This window comes from Squalius cephalus (genome assembly GCF_949319135.1).
Source record: "Squalius cephalus genome assembly, chromosome: 12".
NCBI lineage: Eukaryota > Metazoa > Chordata > Actinopteri > Cypriniformes > Leuciscidae > Squalius > Squalius cephalus.
In genome coordinates this window covers 4,434,958-4,451,671 of record NC_137133.1, presented here as the reverse complement: position 1 = coordinate 4,451,671, position 16,714 = coordinate 4,434,958, and the positions used below count along the sequence as shown (strand labels likewise).

Genomic DNA, 16,714 nt, shown 5'->3' with positions numbered 1-16,714 from the left:
CAATAAGAAAGGTTTGAATCATTCTTAACTGGAAAAGAATCTTCGCATGAACCATAGGGCGTCCAAAACATTTACCTGCGCAGAACACGAGACGACAAACGATTGAAAATGTTCTAGAATTAGTCATTGTATCCCTTCACTTTTACAACAGTACGGTTTTAATCTCTTTTGGTCTCTGATTTATAAATCCATATGTTAATATTACCACTTTAAGTCCAATCAAACACATTCTTGTGTGTAATTAATTGTGGTTAAGAATTATTTATGGTAGTTTTGTCTGAGAGCACCACTAGCTTTGATATTTGTAGTACAAGATCAAACGAAACAAACCAAATAACTATATCACAATTATGCAAGCACTATATCACACACATTGGCATCCCTGTGTTACTGTACTACCTACTTATGTTGCTTTTAATGCTGAAGAACACGTACAGAAGCTTACCGTGCGGGATGCACTTAATTGGGAACCTCTTTGATTGTGTGCTGTGTGTCCCACTTAGCTGCAGACACGTCTGTTTTTACTGTGTAACGGTGTTACACAGAATCACAGAGAGTTCTGCCTACATTGCATGTTTCCAGATTTGTATACTGCTGTGCCATTGTTTTGTTTATGAGAATTTTCCAATAAAATGGATCAAACACACGCACATATGATGTGGTTTGAAAAACGAAAGCGCCTCCGCCAAAACTTCTTTTAAGAGATGATCCTAGCATTAGAGTGGTTGTAGACATTCATTCTGCCTTAAAAGGTTTTCCCTTTTCGACCATCAGGAGTTTGTATAAAGTGAGTCTCTTGCGTATATTTTGATATTCTCTTTGCGACATCTATAGGACATAATTGTTCTTCTTCTGATCAATAGCTAAAGAAATAACTAGGACAAGGTGATAAAAATATCAGTATTGTATGCAAGAATTGTAAAAAATGAGCCTTACACTGAAATGAATTGCGCCCAGTTATTGTTCATTCACACAGCACATGGAAATTTGAGTATTATACACTAAACAATATTAAAAGATACGCAAGTTCATTTAGTTATCGCACATTTGTTATTTGCTCGATGCTTTATTCAAATGCATTATAATTTCATGCTACCAAGATGAGTGTAATTTAGGGCATTTCAGTCTTACTGGCAAACAGATACTTCTTAAAAGACAGAATGAATTTAGTCAAAGATATTGTTATTTATCTTCTAAGAAAGACAGGCATTTAGTTGTAAAAAGGATAAATTAGTTTCAATAGGAATGGTTACTCAGACTGGAAAGAAGACAGATCCTCCTCGAATGACCTGAATATAAGAGTAAAATGAACTTTTTTTCCATTTCAGACAGACAGGGTTTGGCTTGTGAATTATTGGCCAATATTTTTTATATATTATTATATAACTATATGTAAGCCATGGTTAACTGGTTCTTAAAAGTTTGTTTTGTCTGGGAACGTACTTATAGCATTTGTTTAATGACAACAGAACAAAAATGACCTGAACACAAGGGTTAAACACTGCACTTAATGTCTACTTTTTAGAACTTTATATGTGTATGTAACTATATAACAGACGTGGGATCTAAAATTGAGTGTACAATATTGGGAAACAGGTGTGTTTTGTATTGTTTGTAATTGCTGTACAAATTACAGGCCTACATTCAACCTTTTGCTTGAGTCTAGCATTGTCTCATCCTGTGGGTATTAATTGTTTGTGATTCTGTTTCTAGCATGATGGATTGTGCCTAAATTACTTTTGATGGAATGCAAATGTTGTCGAGAGTCAATTTTATGTGCAACAATGCTGTGTAAGGTAAAGAGGAGGGCACAGCCGCGTGGCTCATGCAACCTTGGAGTTCACTCCACGTCAGAGCAGGAACTAGGATGAAGAGGATAAATTGGATTGAAAGTTGTCACCGCAATCATGTTTCTTTCTATTGTATCCTCTCTATCAAAAAAATGAAGATAAAAAATGCAATTTGGGCAAAGCCCTTGATTTGTGAAAGAGTGCTTGAAACCCCGAGCCGTGCGAGGCACATCAAATTCACTCAAGGTCCAGGGTATTGTATCGACAGTGGTTCAATATGCACTTACGTGCAGACATGAACCTCTCTCTGTCTCCGTTCAGTACCCCGTTTAGGGAGCAATGGACTTTTTTCTGTGGCTTTAGAAACCCAAAACCCCTACAGTGAAAGGAGACCTGAATTAGACCGTCGCTGAAGAACCAGGCAATCAATATTCAATATTTATTCTAATATCTTAGAACAACTTTCACAAAAATTATCACTGTACAACGAGAAATGTATTTACAGACTACAAAAAACAAAATCCAAGTGCTGATCGTGTCTCTTTTCCATGGTTAGTAGCTAGTCAAACAAGGGTTTTAAATGCTGACCCCTGACATGGGCCAAGTATGAGCAGAATCCGCTTTCGATAAAAAAATCAATCAATAAAATTACATTTGCAGAGCGACCACACAGAAAACTCTCAATGCCGACAGAAATATATCCAGAGGATTTGAAATGCCCTGCCTGTGAACCCTAATCTTACATGAAGGTCACAAGCTGTGGGTGCTGTGGCCTCCCAGTCACCTCAGTAGGTAATTATGTGATTCATCAGGTCAGTAATGCTCAGTCCTGCTGCCTTCCCGCTAAGTTTAATTCCAACCTTAAAGCATGCATTTCAAGTAAACCCGATTAGCTGGTTCAAGTGTTTATGATTCAAGTTGGAGCTTCTGCTGGAAGGCAGGACAGGAATGAACTCGCTCTTCAGTTCTGACTCATGGGCCTTTGGTTTTCAGCACTATGTCAAAGGGACAGCGACTTACTTCCCTGCAACATACCTCATGGTTTCTTTCTTTTTTGAATTTTTGGTTTCCTTCAAAGTTCTCGTGGACATACGAATAATAGTGGCGCTGAAATCAAAACAGCATTGGTCACTCAATTGGACACAATAAAACGTCCCGTTTTGAAATGAATGATTGTACATAACAGACACTCCGTTCAAATATGACTACAAACTAAGATAATTTTGTATTTAAATCTTGGTAGAACAAGAACAGATTAAGCTTGTTAAGTTACTTCCATAAACAACCTTAAATAGATTAAATCAATTAGAAAATTACTGGTTAAACGTTCATTTTTCTTTCTAAGCAGTGAGCTCCACTTTTAGAGATGCAGTCTGTTTGTTCGTTTTAAACTTTCCCTGCGTAACAACATCTTGACATTGGTAGAGCTTTATTCTCCAAACAAGTGCGTGAAGAATCACATTAGGGGGATCTGGTGTCATCCACGGCGTCCATGTGAATGCCAAGGTCAAAGATACATTTTGTTTCTTTTCTGTCTCTCAGTAGCTCATATATCACTGGATTTGTACATGTCTGAAAGCAGTCGTGTGATGGGCACGTTTCCGATGGTCTTTTTGAAGAACACCTCTTCGATGGTGGATGGACCGACTGAACGCAGAGCAGGCAAGAGCAACAGCAGTTTCCCGAAGCGGCACGGCTGAGTGGGGTACCTGAAACGTAACCATTCGGTTGAAATCCTTGAAATAGGAATAGAGTTTAATGTAAAATAGAAATCAGAAGAGTTCTAAATTCACCACTGTTCATTGTATGCGCTTTATCAGATTTCCCCATGTTTCAGGAAGTATTGGCTGTACCTGGTGTGGATGTAGCTGTTTAGAGTCAGCTGGGCTTCGTCCTGAAGGGCTGCGATGGCGCTAGCGTTACGAAAGCTCCTCAGTTCTGAACCACTGTGTGTTGGAACTGTACAAGAAAGAAAAGAGACACAGCATGTTTGTTTAGCTCATTTTACACTGTCCTAGTCATGTGCCCACTGAAAACTGAGACCCACACAGCATTTGATGTGCCAATCACCCCCCCCCCCCTCTAATAAAATTAAGTTCACAGGTCTATGTATAGAACTGATAAATTCTATTTATTTAAATTTTTAATTATTATTATTTAATTAATAGCTTTTCAGTAAACACAAAAACCCCACAGTTCAATCACAAACCCCAGCCATGGAAACGCTGACATGATGTAATATTTATTGCACTTCATGTTGTTGTTTAACAAATAATGGAATATTTGTCTTTTTATATCAGTCTGGTACAAGATTATCCTATTCAAAGCAATGTGATAATAAACGAGTTAAGTCCAAAGTAATCTAAAAGTAATCAAAAAGTAGTCAAATTACCTTAAATGTGTTGTGATCGATTACATTAGTTGCTAACTACAATTTTTGTCATGTAATTTGGAATCGGTATCTGACAAAAATTTAGTAACAAAGTTTTATATATATATATAGATATATATATATATAGATATATATATATATATATAGATATATATAGTACTGTGCAAAAGTCTTAGGCATGTTAATACCCCCCCCCCCCCCCCCAAAAATGGTTTTAAGTCAGTTATTTATATCTTTTGCTGTAGTGTGTCAGTAGGAAATATATCTTTTGCTGTAGTGTGTCAGTAGGAAATATCAGTTTACATTTCCAAACATTCTTTTTGCCATTAATTGTAATAATCCAGTGAGATTTGTGTATGCACAAGGAGTCTGACAACAGCCGGTATGATCTGATCTCACCATCATCGAGTCCGTCTGTGATTACATGAAGAAACAGAAGAAACTGAGACAGACTAAATCCAGAAGAACTGCGGGAACGTCTCTGAGACGCTTGAAGAAACCTTCCTGCAAAGCTACAGTTCTGTGAAAAGCACTGGCACTTGTGTTAAAATGCTGTAAAGTGAGAATGCTTTAAAAAATAAAATCATAAATTGAATTTATGTATGATTTAACTTCTATTAACTAATTCAAATCAATATATGGTGTAACGACCCTTTGCGTTTAAAACGGCTTTTGTCCAGGCACACTTGTGCATAGTTTCTCAGGGAGCTTTGCAGGAAGGTTTCTTCAAGCGTCTCGGAGACGTTCCCGCAGTTCTTCTGGATTTAGTTTGTCTCAGTTTCTTCTGTTTCTTCATGTAATCACAGACGGACTCGATGATGGTGAGATCAGATCATACCGGCTGTTGTCAGACTCCTTGTGCATACACAAATCTCACTGGATTATTACAATTAATGGCAAAAAGAATGTTTGGAAATGTAAACTGATATTTCCTACTGACACACTACAGCAAAAGATATAATTAACTGACTTAAAACCATTTTTTTTGTTTATATATATATAATATAATATTAATATTATTATTATTATATATATATATATTTTTTTTTTAACGAACTCTACCTGCTTTGAAGGTGACGATGCACTTGAGGCACGCAAACTCCGTGGCGTCCAGTCTGAGCTGTCTGAAGCGCGTCACGACCTCCTGCAGCGCCTGGATCTCCGAGATGATTTTGTTTAGCCTCTGGGAATCTGTGTTCTCGGTATTCATTCCTAATTCGCGAGAAAACGTGATAAAATCTTACACTTGGATAATCAAAGTATGGATATGACTTTGTAAGCAAAAATAGAAATTGTAAAAGTATTTCAAACTTGTTAACAACCAACCAAGCACAACTTAGCATTGCGGACAAGACGAATCTCTTCCAGGTAACATGATGTGTGGCCTGTGGCTTACCTGAAACAGCTAGGAGAGTGCTGGAGTCCACTGGGATGGCCCACTGCGCGATGCCCAGCACGAACAGCTCCCTCCATGCGTCTTCTAAAAGGATCAACTGCGAAAAAAAAGAAAAAAAGGTAAGAGTGTTCACTAATGATTATACATAAAACACCTAGCATTTGGTTTGGTTACATGAAAATGATACATTAAATGATTAAAACACTCGTTTACCTGGTCAGGTAGAGGGAGTGTGGAGAAGGCCGGAACACTCTTGGCCCATTTAATGCTCATAAAGAGCAAGCGCGCGGCCGATTCGCACACAGACTCTGTCGCCACTTCATACAGGTACATGGGGGTGCCACTGACTTCGTGGGGATACTGAAAAGTTATTACATGAGCATAGAAAATAAGCGGGGTTGTAGGCATTCATTTATAAGTTAAACTATGTTTTAATTAAAGTGATAATTCGTTGATTAAACTGCGTTTACCTTCGGTGTGGGTTGGGCGAGTCCTACAATGGCCTGCCGTTCCGGTGTGCTAGTGACCGTGTTTAACTCCAGATTGTGAGGCTCCAGCTGCGTGACTGTCGTGAAAAACGGCGGCCCCGGGATAGACGTGGATGGAAAATGGGTCGACGAACCGTTCACCTCTTTATGGCCTCGGAAATACAGCGCCACCTGCTTTCGGATGGTTGACGTTCTCGGTCCTCTCTCGTGCTGCACTGCTGTATTCATATAAGTGGCATGATGATAAATGAGCATTCTTGTAGGATAAAAAGTAAAAATAGTTTAAAAAGCTACAGCTAGTTTGGAAATATGTGGCAAGTTATAGCCTATGTAGAGTTGGAGTTTTTTGAAAATCGATTATTTCTACAATAAATATTGACTTAATGTAGGCTATAGCTATATATGCTAACAATCAAGTTAAAGGTACAAAATTATTTTACTTGCACAATGAAGACACTAAAGTAGTAATCGTTGTGCTGACTTTTTTTTTCTAAATTTGCATGAATATAAATATATTGTATTAGTGTTACTCCACTTTTGGAAAAAAAATTTTTTTTCAAAGACTGGGATAACCTACATGAGTGTCTAAAGGAGTCTGTTTTTTTTTTTTCTTCTTTTTTTTTCTGGTCACATGACAAACTGGTTATTAGCATGTTGGCTAGAATAGCCTACACTTTCATTATATATATATATATATATATATATATATATATATATATATATATATATATATATATATATATATATATATATATATATATATATGCCTATGCCTATATAATAATATGTAGGCTAATAATAAACAATAGGTAATATATGATATTTTATAACAAAATTTTAAATCAGTGATTTTTTTTTCAGTCATCCTTTTAATTATATTTTATAGATCCGATATAGACCAAGTCACTGAAACTTATGACTAGCTTATACAAGTGTATCAGTCAACTAGCCTAGTTGGCAAGTAAAGACAAAAGCAATCAGCTTTTTTACCGTATGATTTTTTTTTTTTTTACTGCAACTGTCAAAGTGATTACAGGCAACATAAAACCATTTAGAAAATATATCATTTTAAAAAACGAATGTGTTTACTAGCACTTACCATCTTTATTCATATTAACTTCTAGACACTTTTTCAAGCGACAGGCGCGACACTGATTTCTGTGAGTCTTGTCTACTGGACAGCCGCCCTGAGGGAGAAGAGGACGAGACAATAAGGAAATACAGTAGGTTTCGTTTAGCAATGGCACACAAACAGCCTCTTCTCCTTTCTGCTCCAGTGATCTCCACTCCACAGGTATGTGGGAATGGTAGAGTAATGACGGCTATTGACTCGCTCCCCCGCCGCACGACCAATAGTCTCATTCCCGCCTACCGCTCTCCAAATCCACCCAGTCCTGCCGGTGCGTTAGATTGGATTACACCTGTTACACTAGACGGGGCAAAGGGCCCTCAAAGGCGCGGGAGGGGGCTCACTTCTGGGATAATCTTTCAATTATGAAAATCACTGGAGGTGTAATCTAGTCCTTAGACGCGCTTGCTTAGATCAAATTAGCTGACGCTGTTATGGTTCAAACACTTCGCTGTAATTGATTAGTAGATCTAGCTATAGCTCACCTGTGTGCCAGATTTGCAGACATACGTTCTGTTTCTCCTTATGCTCCTCTTGAAAAATCCCGAGCAGCCATCACACGCATAAACCCCGTAGTGCTTTCCAGAACTTCGGTCTCCACACACTTTACATGGAATGTCCAGAATCCGACCTACCAGAGATAGGAAATATAGCAGTTAGCCATTTAATGAAAAAACGACTAAAATGCAGCAACCCAATTGCAGATTTTATGTCTATTTAAGAATATTGACTTTTTTTTAAAAAATAGGCTTATGTTTAATAGTTATTCATTTTAACTCCAAGATTGGTATTAGCCTAAGTTTACGATTTCAAGTTAGGCCGAGATCATATTTTCAGAAAGTTGGTTATATCCTGCTTTTATTAGGCTATCTATCACTTTGTTATATTTAGTCTAGATAAACAAGTGTCACATAAAAAACATCAGTTTTGTTTAAAACTATAGTTATTTTCTGTGATAAGGGCCCAAAAGAGAAATTATGCGCGAGACGAACCTCAACATTGCGCCTGGCCTACAGAAATGTCCCTGAAAGTCATTGCATAATTTCGCACAATTCCCAAATCTTTGGCCTAAAAACTAAACAAACAATCGTGCTAAATATTGCATTAAAGGACACACTTTTAATGAGTCAGTCCATAGGAATGTGCAATCCCTGGGCGCATTGGTGGGAAGCGTCATATCGCAGGTCGCATAAAACAATGTTCAGTAGACGCGCACAATGGCGACATTAGGGAGAGTGTTAACTTAATGATTTCCCCATTGAGCCTCGTCTGACTGGCCTGGTCTCGACAAGCTGCCAACCCCGCTTCATAATGAAGCTCGACAACTGCTTTCTTCGCGCCGTCTAAAGGCTCGCGGATTAAGGAGTGACACGGGAGAGGAGAATAATACGCACCAGCGCGTTTCAGAGACTCAAATGAAGTGTATGCAAATGAACTTGGAGTAAATGAAAATTGTGATTTTTCTTGTGTGCAGAATTTTTTTTTTCTGTATTTAAGTCTGTCAATAGAGGTATATTTGCATGTATATGGGGGAGTCGTTTAGAGAAACGGCTATGTAATTACACTGACATATGTCCACCTGCTCATTGATTTTCCAGTGACCCGTCAAAAAGGGTAGCATGGGAATTCGGATATAGACCAGAAACGAAGGAGAAGGAAAACGACTTCATGCACTCTGACTTTTTAAAACAAGAAAAGAAAAAAGGGAAAAAACGATGCTGCATTTTAATGGAAAAAAACGATTTCTATTCTGTGCATGCCAGATGTTCCTCGTACAGGACCTTTCAGAAATTATAATGGCGTTTTGTTATTGGCTTGGTGATCACTTTTGACGGAAAAGTGACTGAGGATTTGCTTTGTGTAGGGCTGTATAAAAAAATCAGAACAGTGGGAAATTCTCGTATTGACAACAATGTAGATTAAATTTAATATTTGCTTGCATCTTGCATGGCTGAAAAAGAGAGCCTCTCTTGTGATGGAGGCAACTTGTTGCTTTTGTCGTTTTGAAACTTGAAAATTGCTCCATGGTGCACCAATAATTATTTATTTATTTATTTTTCAGATGAAGCGCTCGAAGAACGCCTGCTTTTTAATTTGCATTTAGAGTTTCTGTATGATGATTATTATTATTATTATTATTATTATTTATTTATTTTGTTTCCTGCGATTTTCTTTTTATGTGGTATGATAATTAAACCTATCAAAGCACACAGCTCTTATTTCGAGGAAGTCATAAAGGCCTACTGTTCCCCCATCCAGATTAGATGCAATCATCGCATAATTTGACAACACTCAATGGTACGTTCGTAGCCTATATAAGAAACTCATGAATTGAAGGCGGATTTGTTTTTAGAGAATGAAACACGTCTTTAACTTTCCTCTGTGGGGGTCCCGGTCTGTTGCATTGTGAGCTGTAATTGTTTAAAGACATATGGCATATTTCATTACTGTAATCAGCATCAACCCTGGGACCTGCTGCATTGGATTAAGTGCAGTTGTGAGAAACTCTGCACTTAATGGGCCTTCGACCACCCAAACAGTGCAAGTGCCGCGATTTTACCCCTGTAAAACAATATATATATATATATATATTTATATAATAGGCTACTCTTGTGTATTATAAATATCATCTGATAATTATTTGAAATGCGTGTAAAGCGTCGTCAGAAAGTTTTTTTGGGGGGGTTAGGCATTCAAAATAATGAACGAAAAGTTTAGGCCTCAACGAAATTATTTCATGTGCTCATTGGTCCTAAAGTAAATTTACTAATTTCGACTAAAATACTAAGCTAGATTTAAAAATTGTGTTTTTAACACAGGTCTGTTATTTTAAAACCATCACTAATTACCAGTGAGCATTAGGGGAAAAATGTGATTGGGTTACCTTATTTTTTGCCTTTTTCTTAAATAATTTTCTTGGGTCATTTAACACGTCAAAACATTTAACACCTTTTAATTTAAGTCTAATCTTTAAAGTCAAATAGAGACGCACAATTATTATTATTTTTTATCACCACAAGCGTATTTCTCAAATCACACTGAATATTTCATATTTCAAAAAAAATGTTTCCAGTCAGACAATTTTGAAAATCCACATTGTAAATGTAAAAGAATAAATTGTCAGGAAATCTGCATTCTTGTTTCCTTGAAATTAATTGACGAGTCAAAAGAGCACGCTAATAAGGATAACTCAGTTCTGCTTTGGTGACATGTTATGCACAGTTTACGCATACCTTATAGGACCAAACTATATTTTAAAAATGTATTGTACGGGCTGTTATAATATTAGTTCGATTTAGCAGCCTATTCACAACTTATTTGCTAAGCGTAGGCTAATGGGGAAACGAGGCTGTCAAGCAGTGTAACAGCATCAATAAACGCAAACTTATCTAACCAGTTTATTTATTTTCTTACACGTGTATATCTAATATGTAAAAATACTGTTATGTAGATATTTTAGGCATTGGTGCTCTCGGTGTTAGACGCAACAATTTGACAGCATGTAAACATATCGATTTGCGTTTGACAGCTCTGTGGAGTTAAGTTGATTTGTGTCACCTTAAGCCATAAACATAAGCAACCATTTTAAATTCACTTATTTCGTAAACGAAAGAGATCGCGTTTCTGCTTCGCTATTACTAACAGCAAAGAAAAACAATCTACTCACTGGATTTGACATTTAAAATATCCAGACAACCACTTGTTGAACCAGCAGGCTTGCTCATATTGAAGACCTCTGCTCCAAGAAAACTGCGTGGAAAAGTTACACTTTTCAGGCCCAGGGGAGTCTCAGCACTTTTGACTTGGATTCAAAAATGACAAGTATAAATGAAACATCCGATTCGCGGTGGACAACTGGTCCTCTGCTTTCTGTTGAGTGTGTCCAAGTCGCTCCTCTTGTTTCTCAGCAAATAGAATCCAGATTTGGTGTGACTGTTGATGGATGCGATGGATGCAGCCGCGCAGACGATGTGCCCGAGCCGGTCCCTGGTCTCTCAGCGACACGGAAAGTTGGTGAAACACATAAGCCAGCACTGCACTTACTGCTCAACACCAGCTTAAAAACAAAAAGTAGGCTATACAGCATGCGCTGGAAAATGCGTCTCAGCCTAGAGTCTTGGTGAGTGACTTTGTGATGTGTACCGTCAGATTAAAGGTTTGCTAATATGTATGAGATGTATTAGAGTAGGAGGGCGGGAGAGAGGGAGGGTGGGAGGAGAGCCCAACTTCCTTTGACCACTTAGCTTTTCCCTGCCTTCTGCTTCAACTCCTGCTCTCGCATGACGTCACGGGGACGAATGAAGTGATATTCCACACACAGTGAGCGAGACACTGGGAGAGGCTAATGGTGCGCTCTGTAGGAATTGATTAGGATCAGCGAGGCTGTTTAAATGACCGAATCAAACGTTTGCCACTGATTAGGAACACATTTCCATGCTCTGGGAGTTCAGTGACCTATAGTGCTCCCAGACTGAAGTAAATCGTTTAAAGTATCCTATTTAAATAATCCTTAGAAACATAATCACCTTTTTTTTTTTATTTGCAACGAACTTACTTTCTGTCGTGCTTTACCGTATCCTTCCCTCGCGCGCGTGCACCTGTTGAGTTGAACGACTGCAAGCAAGAGCTCTGTTCTCCCTCGAGCCCGAATCCTGATTCTCATCGCTCTCTCGCCAGGCGTGAAAACTGGAGGAAACCTTTTTTTTTTTCTTTTTTTTTTTATTCTGAATCAACATGTGGCATGCGCTATGTTTACTACTATATGCTATATACTCTAAATGTGATGCATTATTTTCGAGTGCACTGTTTTTGGTAACACTGTAGCGTAGTATCCATGTCTCTCTATTAAGTTGCTTATTATGAATATTACTATATTGCCTGTTTATTAATAGCCTACTTATAAAGCACATATTAATTGCATGAACATATTCAGAATCCCTTAATCATACCCAATACCTAAACTTAACAACTAGGCCTAATAGCGTAATTAGGAGTTTATTAAGGCAAAAGTCGTTGTTAATAGTTAATAGTGAGAATTGGACCCTAGACTAAAGTGTGACCCTTTTTTCTTTTCTATTTTTCATAATGTAAAACATAATCTAAATGTAGGCTAAACATCAACGTTTCTTATATTTACACAGAATCGTGTTTTCTTGGGAGTTGGGGGGCAACATTTACTTTATTTGTATAACATTGTGTAACCTATACTTTTTTATTATTATTATTATTATTTTAGTAAGCTTACATGTTTTTGCCGAATGCAACGTCTCTGTCCCTATTTCGTGTAAATTTAAAGGTAATTTGCCTATTATTAGCCTCGACTCACTTTAACGGGTACAAATACACAGTAATATGATGTAGTTTAGATTTTTGCATACCCATATGTTAGAGCTTTATAGTTGTAATATTGAAAACATTTCTCCGCAAAAAGAAAAGAAAAAAAGGGGTAAATCGTGCGCTCTGTTTTGTAGGGGACACATGCGTGGACTGGGAGAATCACAACTGTACCCCTTCGAGAACGTGCGCGATGACATCTTGACCTTAACAGCGTGCCGTGTTGTGGTCACCGCCAGCAGACACCCATATTTTAGGTTTAATTATGAACATTCCCACGGTAGCTCGGGACCATATGGGAGCCCTAAATCTCGGTCTAAACGTGGCGAACGGGGGCGTATCTAATCGCAATTAGTGATTGTCATGTCCTCCTTTAAACGGTGTTCTCAGTGCACTGAAAAGAAATTAGGATTTTTGACAGGTGAATGACTGCATATTCAAATGTGCGTTTTTCACGACCTTGGGTGCCAGACTGAGAAAAACAGTGTCACAGTAGACTCATACTGCCTATCTCTGTGGGCATCACCAGCAAACTCGGGGCCACAAGTGATTACATCAAAATGAGTCTAATGACTTCTAGATATATGATAGATATGTGAAGAGCATCATGTTCATTTTAAAAAGTGTGAACAAATCTGATTTGACTCTCTTTTTCTTTCTCTTTTTTTTTTTTTCACTTTCCCTATCTATGTTTATAAGTGTGTGTGTGTGTGTGTGTGTGTCTTAGGGGTGGGGTGGTCTGCTCGTAGTAATCTGCTTAACTCGCCCTAATCCTGTCATTCATAGATAGTCTTTACACAAACATAACCAACATCATGGTTGCCCCGGCTGCTTGCTTTCACTTTTTGTGCTTGTGACTCTCCTCTCAATAACAGTCAATGAAAATCTCTGACAAAGAACCATCTGATTGTGTATCTAGTTGTTGGCTTGACAGAATCAGTATGCAACTGCTTACTTAGCCCTTAAAGTGGAGAGGGACAGCAACACCAACTCTTATCCTCAACCACTCCTGTAACAGCGTGTTGGAGATGTTGCAAAATACTTTTCTGTGATAGCACTTTGTTCTGAGATAAACGCATGTATATCTCAATGAGGCAGCAAAGCAGAAACAAATCTACAGATTGCTGCTAGCCAGGGGGACTGGAAAAAAAATATTTAGGCCGCTTAGAGCACTTCTGTTACTGACTTTTATATGAAGAAAGAAACTGCAAGAATGTTTCAAATGAGAACGGGAACTTATGTTTTAGATATTATACAATTAATTAATTAATTTGAATAAATATGATAAAAACACAATGTTTTCAACAAGGCCAATTTCATCCAACTATAAATTGAAGTCATTCACTAAATAAAAGCATTTTGAGGTTTTTCTCATGCGGATCACATTGTTAGAGTGCTGTCCTTATACTAAACATGTTCTCTTACAGTATATGATGTATAGAATATCTGTTCCTGATAGAAATATGTCTGTTGCGTATTTACATCTTTACATTTCTACGTCTTTATTTATTTTTGTTGTTTAGCAGAGGACCTGCTGCCTGTTCTCACTGAAAATAAGTTTTTTTTTATCATGCTTCCTATTTTTCCTGGTAAATTAATAATTTTTTAAGCTTCGTAAAAGGTGTTATGAGTTTAAGGTTGAACGCAATACAGTAATGTTAGAAATTAGGAGAGGCATTTGCTCTTTCAAGAGAGTATATAAACATATTTCATCCCATTGCAAAGTACGACGTACTTATAATCATCATCTTAATCATTTTTATTTATTTTTCAGGTACAGTAACTGTAAGTAAAATGAACCCCATGTTGATAAACATTATAGATTCACTTACACAGATGTTTTAATATTAAAGAGAGCACTCTTTAGGCCTGACATCAAATTGAATTTAATTATATATATATATATATTATGTTCCATATAAGCCATTGCAGTATTCATTTCATCCCGCACCTTATATGACCGTCACACATATACATACTCCACAGAATTTTCCCATTACACTGCCTTCATTTCCAAAAAAATAATAATAATAGTAGTAATAAAGGCCGAACACAACCTCACCCTGTCTAACTGGCAGGTCGACGGACGCTTTCTGACAAATCTATTTGGGGCAAATTGTCAGTGAGAAACTTCCGCCTGAGCTGGCCCGGACAAAACTGGCTGTTGGACGGACTAAATCCTACTGCAGGAGGGTCGGGACAATGGGCTCTGAATGTGTTGATGTGCTGGCAGTGGCTTGGGCCTGACAATGGCCGGATTAATTGGTCCCTTGGCTGACTGATTTGAGATGGCTTCACTCGGGTCCTCTCCATGGGGAGCCCCATTGTCCTTCTCCTGATTCCCACTTTTCACAAACTCCAAACAAAAGTCAATTTCTTTCTCAAGGGGGTTTGGGAGAAGAGGAGAAATATCGAGACCTCGCGGTTCGGCTTCGCGAGAGGTGACTTTAAAAGAGAGCTCATTTCTCCCCTCATCGTCTAAGTTTTTAAATGGATGACTTAACTCATTCCGCTTCCCTTTCTGCCCGCCCTCCCTCTCTTTAAGGGCCCGGAGCTCCTCCTGAGACGGAGAGGTGTTATCGCCAGCGGGACAGGAGAGAGCTTGTCGGCCCGTGTGCGGAGAGGAGCCTAGGCACCTGTTGAGAGTGCTGGCAGCTCCAAGCCGAGGAGCTCGTTCTCATTAATATTAAAACATCAGAGATGCCATCATGTTGCTGCGCTGAAATCGGTCTGATGTTGTCCCCCCCCGACCCGGCTCCCTGGGGACCGACTCTCCGCTTCCACAGTCACTCATGAAGGGCACCCCCTCTACCCTCTTTCCCTGCCTGTCTCTTTTTTTTCGGTCCTCTCATTATCATTCTGCTTTTTTGAAAAGCCTCGTTAACAAATTATGACAGCTGGCTAAAGAAGCTTTCGCCGTTCACACCATTTCGGCGAACGGTGTAGGGGCACGAAATGACAAACTTTATTCTGCTGTGACATCAACTTTCTTTTATTTGTTTATTTGTCTCTTCAGGTGACGTCTCATCAATGGCATATTTCACAGAAACAATTTGCCTGCCAAAGCCTATCACATCATTTGATGGCTTTTATGTGATGAGTACAATGTGGTGCTGCATGTTGATCATTTTGTGCTTTTAGTTTCTGTATTTGCAGTGAAGGAATTTGATCTTTTTTTTTATGTTCTTTCCTGAATTAATTTATTTGTATTAATAATTTTAATAATAGCCTACATTAAATCTATTATAAAAAATAATAATGTGTAATAATTATAAAAATATTATTATTATTATTATTATTATTATTATTATTATATAAATATGTTTTTATTTATTTTTAATAAGTTATGTTAATATATATATATATATATATATATATATATATATATATATATATATATAATTTAAACAACTTCAAAATGTATTATATTAATAGATTTAATGTATTTGTATAAGTTTTATTATATATATATATATATATATATATATATATATATATATATATATATATATATATAATTTGTAAAAGTTTTATAATAAATTTAATAATTTATAATAAAACTTTTTAGTTTAATATTAGACTTAATATTAAATGTTCAATTTTAGTAAATGTAAAAAGTTTTATTTTTATTTTTCTACTAACCTTGAAGTATTTAGAGCTGTACAGTTTAATTTGATTTAATATAAAAAAATGAATACAAGAAGACTTTTAATAATACATTTTAATACATTTGTCAAGGTTATGCACCTTTTGTGTTAATTTGAGATACATGCAATGCAGCATCTGTTGAATTAATATAGTTTAAAAAAATAATCCGATACAAAATAATTCATTCTTAAATTTAAATAATTTGTTTATTTGTTATTGATGATTATTATCTATCTATCTAATCATTTTTCTTGTGAATTTCATTTGTTCATGCCCACCAGTTATGGAAATAATGATAATGAATACATTTAACTGAAGTCAACAAGTATAATGAAGTTACAATTTGAATTGAAATAGCTTATTATTGTTTTGTACATGAGCATTTATTTATTTAACACATGTACATTTTGGATCTTTGGGCCACTGTATTTCGTTAAAAATAACAGTAAAGGTCACCGAGAGCTCAAAGAGCTGAGGCTGGCCTTAGTGACTGTGGGAAGATCACACCCCACTCATTACACTTCATTTTTGGGATCA

General features: G+C 37.1%; 1 protein-coding gene across 1 annotated transcript; it reads right to left on the bottom strand.

Moving 5' to 3' along the window:
• Positions 1 to 518: 518 nt before the first annotated feature.
• nr2e1 (nuclear receptor subfamily 2, group E, member 1) lies at positions 519 to 11,351 on the bottom strand. The gene is made up of 9 exons (XM_079887241.1): positions 10,863 to 11,351; positions 7,681 to 7,826; positions 7,166 to 7,253; positions 6,049 to 6,284; positions 5,792 to 5,938; positions 5,579 to 5,675; positions 5,245 to 5,394; positions 3,644 to 3,749; positions 519 to 3,499 (listed from the first exon to the last, which is right to left on the bottom strand). The coding sequence occupies exons 1-9, from the start codon at positions 10,918 to 10,920 to the stop codon at positions 3,337 to 3,339; spliced, it is 1,191 nt and encodes a 396-aa protein (XP_079743367.1). The 5' UTR covers positions 10,921 to 11,351; the 3' UTR covers positions 519 to 3,336.
• Between the last annotated feature and the right edge of the window lie 5,363 nt (positions 11,352 to 16,714).

Coding starts and splice junctions, on each gene's coding strand:
- nr2e1 (XM_079887241.1), bottom strand. CDS start 10,920: ATGAGCAAGCCTGCTGGTTCAACAAGTGGTTGTCTGGATATTTTAAAT. Junction 6,285..7,165: donor AGTTAATATGAATAAAGATG/GTAAGTGCTAGT, acceptor ATATGAATACAG/CAGTGCAGCACGAGAGAGGA. Junction 5,395..5,578: donor CACTCTCCTAGCTGTTTCAG/GTAAGCCACAGG, acceptor CTCGCGAATTAG/GAATGAATACCGAGAACACA.